Raw genomic sequence first — 13,572 nt, 5'->3', positions numbered from 1 at the left:
GGGCTGCCCCGCGCTGCTGCACTGAGCGGGGCCGGGGCCGGGGCCGAGCGCGCGGTGCGGGGCTGGGGGGAGCGCCTCGGCCCCTGCTGGGGTTTTGGGCTCCTCGGTTTGGTTTCACTTACTTGTGTTCTTCCTTCGGGGATTGGTGACCCGCGAGCCCTCGAGGCGTTGGTGTTTCTGTGTCTCCTTGCGTTGTTTCGGCGTTGATCGCCACATAAAGGTGTGTCTGCGGTGCTGGCGTTGTTAAACGGTTCATGCTCCCCGCCCTGTGCCACGGAGAGGGTTCTCTTTACAAGGGAATCCCGGCCGCAGATGAGCACTCTCGTAGACTTGCTGTTCTCTGCTGTGGCGTTAATCGCCAGCGATGTTCAACAGGTGTAGCTTCGGCTGCTGCAGCCGGGGGGTTCGCCGGCGGAGGTAAATGCAACTTCTGTCCACGTTAATCGGTTTCGCTTGTCAGTCCGTGACTGTCAGAAGGGCTCTTGGATTTCCTTCTGGTTATTGTTGCTGTAGGTGATGCCAGCCGTGAACACAGAGCTCAGCCCAGGGGTGACAGCCCCGTCACGACTTCTCATCGCCTTGTGTCGCAAGGCTTTTTTTTCTAGTCGCTTCTGGTTTTAGTCGGCAGTTGTTAAAATTGATAATTTGGGCTTCATAATGATCTTGTCTAGAACTTAAAAAGTACTGGTAGCTTGGTTTTTCTTTAGAAACGCATGTGTTGTTACTTCTGTGAATGATAATTAGGTATCACGGTGGTGTCCACAAAGTGCTCTTAGTTCTCATAAATTATTTTATAAAAATTTTACAGTGTTGTTACTTTTAATATTTTTATGTGAGTCTGCTGAGCATAGTAACACGAAATCGGATGCTTTATTATGAAGCTGTAAATAGGTCATTTAAACAGTATTATTCAAAATTAGTTGCTAAAAGAACTTACAACACGTTTGATGACTGAGTATGATCGTTTCACAGTTGAGAATGACATGTAAAAGGTTTGTAAGTAGTTAGGCTAATCTGGACAACAGCTTGCATTTAAGCCAATAAAACTTGTAGGCAAAAGGATAATGTGATCATTCTAGGCTGTATTTTATTCTCTGCAGATAGAAACTGTCTAAAACGTTATTGTAAATTCCAAATGTGCTTTTAGCTTGTTAGGAGAGTAGTTAACATTTGTCTTATCTTTCAACTGCATTACATTAATAATACTCCAGCCATAGATAAGGGGGAAAAAAAAAGGAACAAAAGTCAAAAAGAAGATGCATTGTGTGATGTTTCAGTTAAGTACTGATACTCCTAGATGTTACCTGTAGATAATTTGCTTCCTTCTCTTCTAGAGGGCCACAATTAATTTCTTGGAAGACAAAGCAAGTAACAGGAAGTAAAATTTCGGATTTGCTAACTATGAAAGTCAGTCTGGTTGCTACTTGGCAGTATGTGGTGCTATTAACATGTACTGTCTGCATCTGGAGGGCTATGAGGCAACAGCAGCAGCTTCTGCAGGTCTGAGAGCATCTGCAGGCAGCAGTAGTGGGAACCATGAAACCTCAGGTCCTTCAGGCTCAGCCCTTCTGCTGCTCCTCCTTACTGGGGCTGAGGCAGGATGGGTGGCCTTCTGTGAAGGAGCAAGGCAGCGAGTTTATCCGTGCAGGGTTTGTACTACCAGAATGTTTAACCTCCAGCAAGGTGAAGTAGGCTTAAAGTGGTAGATGCTTCATGTTGAATTTATGGGAAACATGTATCACTTGTGTTTGTTTCTTAGAAATGAGTGACTAAAATCAATTAGTCTTGCAGACAAGAGCAAGAGGATGCAACCTGTACTTAACTTGGTGTAAGTTGTGGTTGTGTTCAGCTCCGGTTATGCTGCTAATATATCAGCCTCTTTATGATGTGTAGAATAAAAGAAAACCTGAGAGGAATGGTGCTTAAAAATATAATATTTTACAAGTTAGGCATATTTCTGTGTTGGTCACTTTCTACTTAGTGAAGATGTGACCATTTTAGAGAATCTTTCAATTCTATTTTCTGCAACAAGTCCTGGATGTTTATTAGTAGGTATTTCAGTGCTGAGAATCTGTCCTGTGGCACCCCAGCCAGACTTTGCTGGGATAAAAACTACATCACACAAAAATTTTGCTTATGCTTTTCAGAGTAAAATAGGCAGCCTTAAAATACTGGAAATAAATTTGTGTTCTGAGGTCAAATTGATTGTAAAGATAACTTATTAAAACATCACTTGCTTTAATTAGTCATTTTCAGGAACCTGTCCAGTTGAAAAATAATAATTTTAGTCTAGTACTGCTGGGGATAAGTCATCTTCTGCCTGAAAATTGGGAGTTAAGGAAGATGAATGCAATGTGCTGGGAACTTGAAGCAATAGTCTGTGCACCTCTGCATATACCCTTATGGAAAAAAAGCTTTTTAAATTCAGGGGTGAAACACAGTAATTAGGAAAAAAATTCTGTTGCTTCCTATGCTGCAATCAAAAAGTAGCAATCTGTTACAATGCTGAAAAATGTAAGAATGCTGAGTAGTAACTGGGCTATTTGATTTGCATTTACATAATTCTAATAAATTATCACAAATGGTCCTTGTGTATAAACTGGTCAGGCAGTCCAAGATTTATGGGTTCTGCAAACCTGAAGTTTTGTTCTGTACTGGCATGTAAGCATATGCTTTTAATGCTGTTTTTAGCAGGCTCTTGTTAATTATAAGTGCAAGAGGAAAGCATGAAAGGAAAAAAGGAGATTCCACAGACAGATCTGCATCTGATGTATGCTGTTTAGAACATTTGATAGTCTAGTAGTGGTGGAGAGGAACTAACTTGGTGTGAACTACTACACACAACTACTGAAATGTGTGGTAACTTAAGTTTTAGCATGTTGTATAGATTGAGAGCTTAAATGACCAAAACGCTTTGAGATGGGTTTTGTGAAACTGATAGGAGAGCTGTGACCTGATTTTACTTATTATTAGACTATTGCATTGAATAACTGTGAATTACTATTCTATTAAAAGTAAAATTCAGGTCTTCAGTTTTTGCAGTCATTATAGGCAGGGCCACAGTGAGTTATGCTGCTGCAATACCACACAGGTACAGTCTGTCAAAAAATTTTTGTTGCAGGATGTGGACCCTAAATATTACATGATTTGGGTCCGCTTTCAAAATCAATTATTTCCCTCACTTCAAATTGTACAAAGTTGTCAGATTTTGAACTTAAACTGCTGTCTCATTTAGTGGTTTAATTTACTTTCTTCTTGTGCTGTGGAAGTGAGTTTCCTATTTAAGTTTTGTTTTCATTATCTTAAAAAATATGTTGAAATACTTGAGTAGGTACAATTCCATTACTTCCAGATGTCTGTGTTCCATGAGACACTCCAAAACACCCATGTGGCAAGGAAAGCTGTTTTAATGCAGGATCATGGACTGTAGCCTTGCAGAGTTTTTAAAGAAAAAGCAGTAATAAATAATAGTGAGAGAAAACTTTTCCTGTTCTCTTTTCTCTAGGAAGATGTTGATATTCCCAGTAGGCGAGTTTTGATTACTGGTGCTACGGGACTTCTTGGCAGAGCTGTGTTTAAAGAATTTAAGGAAAATAATTGGAATGCAGTTGGCTGTGGATTTAGAAGAGCTCAGCCTAGATTTGAACAGATTAATCTTCTGGACTGTATTGCAGTTCATGATATTATCCATGATTTTCAGGTAAGTTTCTACAGTATGAAGGAGATGGATAGTGTGCTTGATGTGTCTGGTAATCAGCTGATAGTGCTGTACTGGTACTGATTTCATGTGTCGTTTGTGTGATGAGTTTTTTGGTAGAGTCGAAAAATTCCTGGCTGCCCTTTCTGCCGCACCTGGAGTGTAGGCTTGCTCTGTAGGTACAGGTGGAATTGTGCTGTCATCGCCATAAATAGAGTGCAGGTAACAGAGGTACATTTAAGCACACTGGAATTGATAGTTGAAAGAAAAAGTGGTAATCTGAACCAGTTCTTTTGAAGCTGAAAAATACTTGCTTACAACAGCACTAGCTGTATGTGTAGCATACAGTGTGGCAACATAAATTGCAGGGAGGATACATGAAACCTGCAATATATTATGTTAGGCGCCATTCTATACAATAGCTTTAAGTATCTTCTTAATAGTCTACCTTTGTCAAATAAGCCATGTGTAAATGGCTTACCTAAGAACAGTTTGGCTAATGTTTCTTTTTTAAGTACTACTATGTGTGTGTGATATACATGCCATACTATTATTGTATCTCATGTTATTCTACAGAGTTAAAAAAAAACCCTCAACAGCTTCAATCTTGCTGTAAAATTTAAGCTACTGAAAATTATAATTGCAAAATTAATGATTTTTTGTATCTTGAAGCAGCGCGATTCTATTTTACTTGCTAAGGTGAACATGCTGCTCAGAATGCCATGATTAAAAATAATGCTACTACTTTAATTGCTTCCCACAACTTAGTGAAATGCTTTTTTGCCTGAGGGACTTTGCTATTGTTAGGGTGCACCTGCAATCTCCTGACAGTGTTTGTTGTTTAAAATGAGTCTTTAATTTCCAGCCTCATGTTATAGTGCATTGTGCTGCAGAAAGAAGGCCAGATGTTGTAGAAAGTCAACCAGATGCTGCTTCTCAGCTCAATGTGGCTGCTTCAGGGAACTTAGCAAAAGAGGCAGGTAAGGAGACCACGTAATGCATTTGGTTTCTTGTTAAAATACTGCATTTATTTATACAGGGAGATAAATAAGTTCCTCAAAATTCTGAATGTCACTTCTGTGACCAGTGTGCAGTCCATCCATTTTCTGTGAGGGTAGCATGGGTGTCTGTGTGAAGGATCAGTGAACAAACAAGGCAATGAGAATGACTGGAGCTGGAAGATAAGTTAATTTGGAGATTTCTTTAAGGGTTTATTTGGATTGCAAACAAGGAATGAATTAAAACAGAGTATTTATAAATATTTTCTTTCTAGCTGGAGTTGGAGCATTTCTGATCTACATTAGTACAGACTATGTGTTTGATGGAACAAGCCCTCCATATAAAGAGACTGATGTACCAAATCCCCTGAACTTATATGGTAAAACCAAACTGGAGGGTGAAAAGGCAGTCCTGGAGAATAATGAAGGTAAGACTAGACTTGCACATGTTTAATAGAGGCTTGCTCTTTTTACTTAATTGTATATTAGCTTAATAGATTAATAAGTGAGAAGTGAAGTTGGAAAAACACTGAAGTGAGATGTAGAAAAGAATGTGATGAAGAGTCACTCTCCTTGCTGAAATGAGTGCTGCTGCTTAGGGCTTGACTGAAGCTTTATTTCTTAATTCCAGCTTTCATTTGTGATACTAGTCTCTGCTGATGGATGGTCACAAACCTTTGTCTACTGTGAACCAACTGTTCCTAAGGGAAGGATCAATATCCTGTAATGCCAGAAGTTTTGCCACATCTGCCCTAGAGCTGCTGTTGTTAATGGGGCTGCACTGCAGGTGTTAACTTAAAGGGAAAAAAAAAACTTGCAATTCAGTGCATAGGCTTTTGTTGTTAATCTCTGGTTTTCTTGCTGATCTCCTGTTTTGCTTTTATTACATAAGCCATCAGGCCATCACTTTATTTTTACCCACTTAGCTTACAACACGTATCAGGTTGCTTCTTGGAACACTTTGTTAAAGGGTTAGTAACATATTTCTGTTAGTAAGCAAGTTTGGTTTTTTTCTTTCTTATTTAAGTGTTGTCCTATTTAAAATTGACATTCAAAACATACAAGCATGATTTAAAAATTTCAGCTTAATAGGGGAAAAAGTTTGGGACTGAATATGTTCCCTTGCATTTAAAGCCTATTTCTTGTATAAAAGAGAATTTTTGTTTCTAGTACACTGCCAGTTTCCATTCACAGGTTCTATAGAAAGAAACACTTCTATTTTCTCAATGAGTTTGAGGAAAATTCCCTTGGAGCACTTGCAGATGAGGCTTCTGATATGCCAGTGTGATACTCACACTGTGAATCTGTTCTGCTTAACGAGAATGGAACAGTCAATAAATTAGTGTTAGAGTTTTTCAGTAAGTAAATACATAATATATTTGAAAATAATAGGCCTTAAGAGAAGTTTGTCATTGCTAATAAGAACTAGACTTTCTAAAAAAATAGTGTGATAGGAAAAACCTTATTTAAGTAAAAATGAGTTGAAAATCTCGCTCCACCTCTTAAATATCATCTCTGAATTTGACTGTGATGCTGTTTGCTCCCTCTTCCAGATTGGTAATGAAGATAAGACTGCACCAAATTCAAGCACATGTGGGTATCTTGCTAGATCCTTCCTCCAACTCCATGCTTCTGTTTTGTTTCCTAAACATTTTGAGCGTGATCTGTCAGGCAGTAGTGGGTTGAAGCAGTGATATTATTAGCAGATGGAATTTCGAGGTGTTGCTGAGAAAGGTCCTTGAAAATGTCAATTCTAGTGGTTCCTACAAATGCAAATATTTGACATGTATTAGTCTTCTAACCACTACATTGGTAATACTGCATAGGTAGAATTCATTCTATCAAATGTCTGAAGTTGTGTGTAGAACTTTCCTATCCATTCCTGTTTCAAAATACAAGAACCTCCACTAATAATTTGGGGGGTTTGTATATTTTTAAAATACATATTTCACTTCAGTTAGGAGGGGATACAAATTATATTTAGTACTTGTGCTTATAAAACTAAAGCTTCAGTAGTTTCAGAACATTTGGCAATGAAGGTAATGCTCTCCAAGTCTCAAAAGAGTTCTCTGAGAACAAAAGGCAGGCTGTCTTTTTTTCAAATAATTAATACATCCAAAGACATTTTTAGAAGTTATTTCAACCGGGATTTAAAGAGAGGAAGACTTTGTTTGCTGACCAGCCAAATAACTGCTTTTAGAGTGTCAGAATATCAGTGTAATGTTAGGATCTTTATTGTTAATTTGTTTTTCTTGTGCAAGTACTTCTTTTAGTTTTCCATGGTAATAGAGTCTGTGTTAGTTTTTCTTGTCTTTCCAATAACTGTAGCATTTTCATACGAAGAATTGCAATTACTTGGTGACTTCCACTTCTCATTTCAGGACTGATTTTATTATTTATTTTTTTTTTTTGCTTTAAGCATAAATAGCTGTATTACCTTTAATGACTTTGTCATAGCCTTGTTGGATTCCCCCTCAAAGAGGCCTTGTGAGTCTTCATGGCTGAGGTAGACTAGTAGTATGTATTCCATCATAAAATATCCTTCTCTTTGCACTTGTTTACTGTCATTTTAATTTCTTAAATCACTGTTTTGAAGTCTAATACTGCTGTATTCTGTGAATCTATTTCTCATTTGGCAAGCTGTTTATTCATTCCAAGCTTCATGTCTTTTTTTACTGGTAAATAAAAGCCTCCTTTATACAGGAGGCTTCTGCATGCTGGACGAACTATCTTAGTCTCTAATTGATACCTAAATATGATAGTCTGTGATTGGTGGGCATTTTTATTCTTACCCGGGGAGGATGGTGAGTGCTGGAGTAACTGCATAGGTTTTTCTTAATTAAAATTAAAATATAAAATTTCTGATCTAACCCAAACAGACCACCTTTTTTTCTCTTGAGTTTTTAATGAAAGCTTGTTAAATTTCTTCAGATTAATGGGATAAATAAAAATAAGTTCATATAATACGAGTATTTATAAACTTTGAATTTATATGAATGAAAATTGTACTCTGAGGGCAAACATGTTAATTGCATTTTCTTTGTGATTTGTAGATGCTTAGGATCATCAACGTATTTCTTAACACTTCCAAACCTCTTCTCAGGTGATGCTACAGCATTCATACCAGTCATACACAATACTAATGCTTGTAAAATATTCTTTCTTTTAGATGCTGCAGTACTTAGGATTCCTGTCTTGTATGGAGAGGTAGAAAGACTGGAAGAAAGTGCTGTGACTGTTATGTTTGATAAAGTGCAGTTCAGTAATAAATCTGCCAACATGGACCACTGGCAACAAAGATTTCCTACTAATGTCAAGGATGTAGCAACTGTTTGCAGACAACTGGCAGAGAAGAGAATGCTGGTAAGAATTAAAATAAACGAGCATGTTCAAGGTAAAAACTGCTCCAGTTCTTGGCTTTGTTTCTGAATTACTGAGAATGGTCTATAACCTGCATCATTAATTCAATTTCTGAAACACTGGGAGGGAGAAAAGGCTGTAATACTTCAGTATCTTCACATGACAGTGTGTGGATATTCTGATATTTGAAACAAAAATGAGGGGAGTGATTCGACAGATACTTGAGAAAATCATCTTATGTTCTCAGAATACAGCAGAGAAATGCAAATACCTAATTTACTCTGATAAGCCTTTTGCAAGTTAATGTTTTGGACTAAAAAAAACCCCAAGGTGATTGAATGTAATTCTCAAAGCTGCCCTTGTTGATTGTATTAAAAACACCAGAGCGGCAAAACCAAGCTATTAGATTTAAATACCATGTTTATTCACCACAGCATCTTCAGTTTACTACCTTTGCAAGATAACAAGACCAACCAACCACCTTTATTTTTCATACATGTAACTTGGAAAAAAAGAGGAGCATGCAAGTCTGGTGGATGTGGTTTGAATCACTTTGTTTGATGGGACTTGTACGTGGTTTGCAGTTTAACATTCAGAATGTCTGTGGTATTTTGCGTTTGTTTTTAAGTAAGTGAATAGTATAGAAATGCCAAATTCCTTTTCCCCACTTATTTGACCTTGGTTCATTGGTTGCCTTGCTCCTTTCCCTCCTATTATTCTACAGATCAGAAGCTGTTTGTGAAAAATCAGGTTGAATACATGTAACACCAGTTTTCAGTTTCAATCCCTAGACATGTGCTCTCTGAAAATGCAGGAGACGACTTTAGACCATCAGTGTAGTGCTGTAACCTGCCTTTGAGGATAGCACCTTGCTAGGAGATGGTTCCACACGGTTCTTGCACAGGAGTTAGTCTCAGGGCTAGCTGCTTTTTTTCATCTGTGATACCCGTTTCTTCTCTAGGACCCATCAGTAAGAGGAACATTTCACTGGTCTGGCAATGAACAGATGACCAAGTATGAAATGGCATGTGCAATTGCAGATGCTTTCAACCTTCCCAGCAGCCACCTGAGACCAGTAAGTGATATGTTGCTCATTCTGTAGAAAGATGGTTGTGCTTTATCATTTCATGTAGTAGGTCTCATACTAACAACACAAATGAGCTGCTTCTTCAGGATGGTCAGTGTGGGTGTTCAGCACAGCAGATGTATTGCTGATGCTGCTGCCTGGTATCTTACCCAGGAAAACAGTAGCTGTTTTTACCCGCTGAGTTAGAAAAATTACCCAGTCAGTCAGCAACCAGTATGGCAGTCTGGAGTGTAATTTTGGTATTTCTGCAGAACAGTTTGATGAGTCATGAGTAAAATGCATATCTGTGGTTGTATTTTTTTTCTTAAAAAAGCACAGAAGTTGACACAACATAAACTTGAAGGTAGGAATCTCTAAGAACCAGTCAATATCCAGATTTATTTCTGAATACATTCACTTAACAACTTAAGGTAATTTTTGCAATTACTTAAGGTAATTGTAACACTTGTCCTGTGGTTTTATCGACACTTAAGGCTATTCTTAAATATACCGATGTTGTGAGAACGTAACATGTTAATAACTTTCTATTCATATCAAAACGAATTCCAAGGATTCTGAACTAGTAAAGTCTGGAAATGAAATCTGGCTTGGAAGATGGAGAGAAAAAAGAATGGAGAATGCTAAGTTAGTCTGAACTTCTTCTGCCCAAATCTATTTTTCTGCAAGCATATTGAACAAGTCATGGTTCTGTCAACATTTTAGAACATTTTTTACCTTGTGACTACAGTCATCAGGTAAAAATAAGAATAAAACATAGAAAAGCATTAAAGGTAAGCAGTAATTGAGTGAAAAAAATTTCACTTGATGTCACTCTTGTGACATCTTTTAGGTTGAAATACAGTTAACCATAAAACAAACAAACCCAAACAAAAATAAAACCCCACACAGAATAGTTGGAAGAGAGAAATACATACTATATAGAAAGCCATGAAGGAAAACTTGAAGTTTAGCATATATAAGAAGAAACAGTTTTCTGTGATTTCTGTTGACTTTGTGTGTTTTAATGTTTATTTTTTAGATTACTGATTGTCCAGTTGTGGGTGCTCTTCGTCCAAGGAATGCTCAGCTAGACTGTTCCAAGTTGGAGATGCTGGGGATAGGTCAGAGAACACCATTTCGAGCTGGGATCAAAGAATCACTTTGGCCTTTCCTTGTTGATAAAAGATGGAGGCAGACAGTCTTCCATTAGTTTGTAACTTTTTTTTAGTACAAGTATGGTATGTGGCACTTTTATAAAAGAAAAAAAATAGTTTTGTATGAGTGTTCTTAAATTGTGACATGAGTTTTCATTTCATCAGGTAAACATATGGTCTTGCACTTAGTGAAACTGTTCGTCATGGTTTAATGCTGGGCTGGCAATTAAATGAAGGACAGATGCTCTGTGTTAACCCCCTTCCTTCCCCTTGTGGGGAAAAGAGGGGGTAAGGGAGAGAGACTCTTACAGGTTGGATTCTGAACTACACAGCTTTAATGAGACAGTAGTGATTAAACTGAAAAGTAATGAAATAGATATAAACATACACAAAAGCACTATCATGCTCTCCCCACACCCCCCAATAACATCCATATCACCACTGAGGCTGCAGGGCAGGCCCAGGACAAGTCCTGGTCTAGACTCCTGGAGTTAGGGGCAGATGGGAGCTGGGGTGCAGGAATGTAGAGTTTGGGATAAAAGGCAGATACATGGCTGGAGTCCTTGAGGGATGCCATCTATAGATGAAGAGAGTAAGCACCTTTGTCATCCCTCAGATTAATATCCAGTATAATGTATATGGCATGGGATGCTTTGTTTGTTTGGTTAACTTTGTTAACCTGTCTGGTCTGCTTCTCTTCGAAGAAGGGTCTCAGGTGTGACCCCATAGTCCTTTCTGGTTCTAGATCGTAGAATTGTAGAATGGTTAAGTTTGGAAGGGACCTTAAAGATCATCAGGTTCCAGCTTCCCTGCTATGAGCTGGCGGACACCAGTCACTTTCCATGTGCCTTAGCAGATTTTCCAAGAGGATCTGTTCCCTGATCTTGTTGGGCACAGAGGTTAGAGTGACTGGCCTGTAGTTCCCCAGGTCTTTTTTCTCTTCTTGAAAAAAAAAAAAAATCAATTATGGTTGGACTTGATGATCTGCAAGGTCCCTTCCAACCAGGATGATTCTATAGGAGCTATGTTACTTTTCTCAATTGGCGGGAACCTCACACACCACCATAACCTCTCAAATAAGACGGACAGAGGCTCAGCAACTACATCTTCCAGATCCCTCAGGACCTGTGGATTGATTCAATCAGGTCCCATCAACTTGTGCAACTTTGGGTTCTTTAGATAGTCATGAACTGTTCTTCTACAGTGGGGAGTAATTAATTGTCCCAGTCCCTTTTGCCTACTGTGGCCTTTTGCGATGAGGCTGGAGCACCTACCAGAGAAGACTGATGCAAATAAGTCCTTGAGAACCTCAGCCTTGTCAATATCCTGTGTAGCTAGGTCTCCCATTGCCTTCAGGAGAGTGCCTACATTTTCCTTGGTTGTCCTTTTATCCCCAACATAACTATAGAAGCTTTTCTTACTGCTCTTTACCTCCCTGGTGAGTTTTCATTCTGTCTGGGATTTGGCTCTCCTTACCAGATCCCTAGCTGCTCCAACAACCTCTCTGTAATCCTTTCAGTGTACCTGCTATAGCTTCCACCCTCTGTATGCTTCCTTTTTAAGTCTGAGGTTTTCTGGGAGTTGCTTGCTCATCCACACTGGCCTGGAGTTTTTAGCTGACTTGGTCTTAGTTGGCATGCATCATTTTTGGGCCTGGGGTATGTGATCCTTGAACACCAGGCTCACCAGCCTGCCCTTCCTTGTTGATGAGAACTATGTCCAGCAAAGCACCTCTCCTCATTTCTTCAATCACTTGGAAAAGGAAGTTGTCATCAACACACTCTAGGAACTTCCTGGATTGTTTGTGCTTTGCGAAGTTGTCCCTCCAAGAGGTATCCAAGAGGTGTGGTTGAAGTCCCCAATGAGTACCATGGCTTGTGAACATGAAGCTGCTCCTATCTGTCTGTAGAGTGCCTCATCTATGCTTGTCCTCCTGCTCAGGTGGCTTGTAGCAGATCCCCCCCCTGTAACGTCCCCTGTCCCTGCCTTCCCTTGAATCTTAATCCATAAGGTCTCAGTTGGCTCCTTGTCAGTCCTTAGGAAGAACTCCATGCACTCCAGCTGGTCTTAGACATAGAAGGCAACACCCCCTCTCCATCTCCCCTGCCTGTCCTTTTTAAAGAGTCTGTAATACTCCATTCTGACACTTCAGTTGTAGGAGTAGGAGCCATCCCACCAGGTCTCTGTGATGCCTGTAAGATCACAGCCCTGCAAGTCCACAAGCATCTCTTAACTCCTCCTGTTCCCCATGATATGTGTGTTTGCATAGAGGCATTTCAGCTGGGCCTCCACTGAAGGTAACCTAACTAGCTGGAGGGGCTGGGGTTTCCTAACATTTTATTCAGACCCAGGCAGTGGCCTTGGTTCTACATGCCATTCTCTTGCCCTAACTAAAAACATCAAGTGTTATCAATCCTAGAGGCAGACAGTGACTGGAAAACAAGCTGTTAATTTCAGCAGCTGCAGCTACTTAAAAAGGACTTAATTGAAAAGTAAAATCACAAAGAGAAAATTAGTTCTGTGCTGGCCCAAACAAGGACCTAGCCTAAAAAAAAGTTCAGTGGCAAAACCTGAGCTTATTTGATGTCATGCATTTTCCCTTCCATTTTTAGTAGTCAAATTTAATGCTTGTTCCTAGCAGATTATGGTTCTTAGTAATCAGTACCATTTGATGCTATGAATGATTCAGATCACTTGTAGACTTACTTTTTGGCTGAAATATGTTCTTGATGCTTAAGGTTTGTGCCATCGTTGTATATACCATTTCATTAAAATACATGCTCAGTTACTTTATTGGCAAAAAACTGAGTTTTTTGTTATTACCTTTTGAAGGTGGTGTTCTTATGAAGTTAATCTGAAGTAGCAATTGTTAAATGTTTGTTTTGCTTGAGGTCTGATCAAAACGTTTTTTAAAAAAGTGAAACTTTATTTTTGCAATTATTAAGTGTACTTTTTATGCTTGAAATATTTTCAGAATGTTATGTAATTTGAATGCCTGCAGCTTCATATTTGTACAGTAAGTTGTATGCATTTGTTTTAATGGTGATATATAAGAGCTAGAAGAGGGTGGGGAACAAACAGTTTTGATGTGGGTTTTCTTGAGGTGGGGGGATTAGAGTTGAATGATATTTTTTTTGAGTTGGGGTTTTTATTTTTTGTATAAAAGCATGAAATATCTTCATCTTTCTCCTTTTTTTTGGGCAGCATTTGGAATTGGTGAAAGTAGTGAGAGTAAGATGTTTCTTAATAAATGGGAGAGGGAGAGGAAAGTTATTTCAGGAGTTTGTAGCACTGCAG

At 38.8% G+C, this 13,572-nt stretch overlaps 1 protein-coding gene across 1 annotated transcript; it reads left to right on the top strand.

Moving 5' to 3' along the window:
* The first annotated feature begins 254 nt into the window (after positions 1–254).
* MAT2B (methionine adenosyltransferase II, beta) lies at positions 255–10,395 on the top strand. Its single transcript, XM_010002050.1, has 8 exons — positions 255–417; positions 1,432–1,649; positions 3,506–3,700; positions 4,563–4,677; positions 4,971–5,123; positions 7,865–8,058; positions 9,017–9,130; positions 10,161–10,395. The coding sequence occupies exons 1-8, from the start codon at positions 255–257 to the stop codon at positions 10,329–10,331; spliced, it is 1,323 nt and encodes a 440-aa protein (XP_010000352.1). The 3' UTR covers positions 10,332–10,395.
* Positions 10,396–13,572: the final 3,177 nt, after the last annotated feature.

Source organism: Chaetura pelagica, unplaced genomic scaffold, assembly GCF_000747805.2.
Source record: "Chaetura pelagica isolate M959 unplaced genomic scaffold, ChaPel_1.0 scaffold356, whole genome shotgun sequence".
In the NCBI taxonomy this organism is placed as follows: domain Eukaryota; kingdom Metazoa; phylum Chordata; class Aves; order Apodiformes; family Apodidae; genus Chaetura; species Chaetura pelagica.
This window is presented reverse-complemented; position numbering and strand designations above follow the sequence as displayed.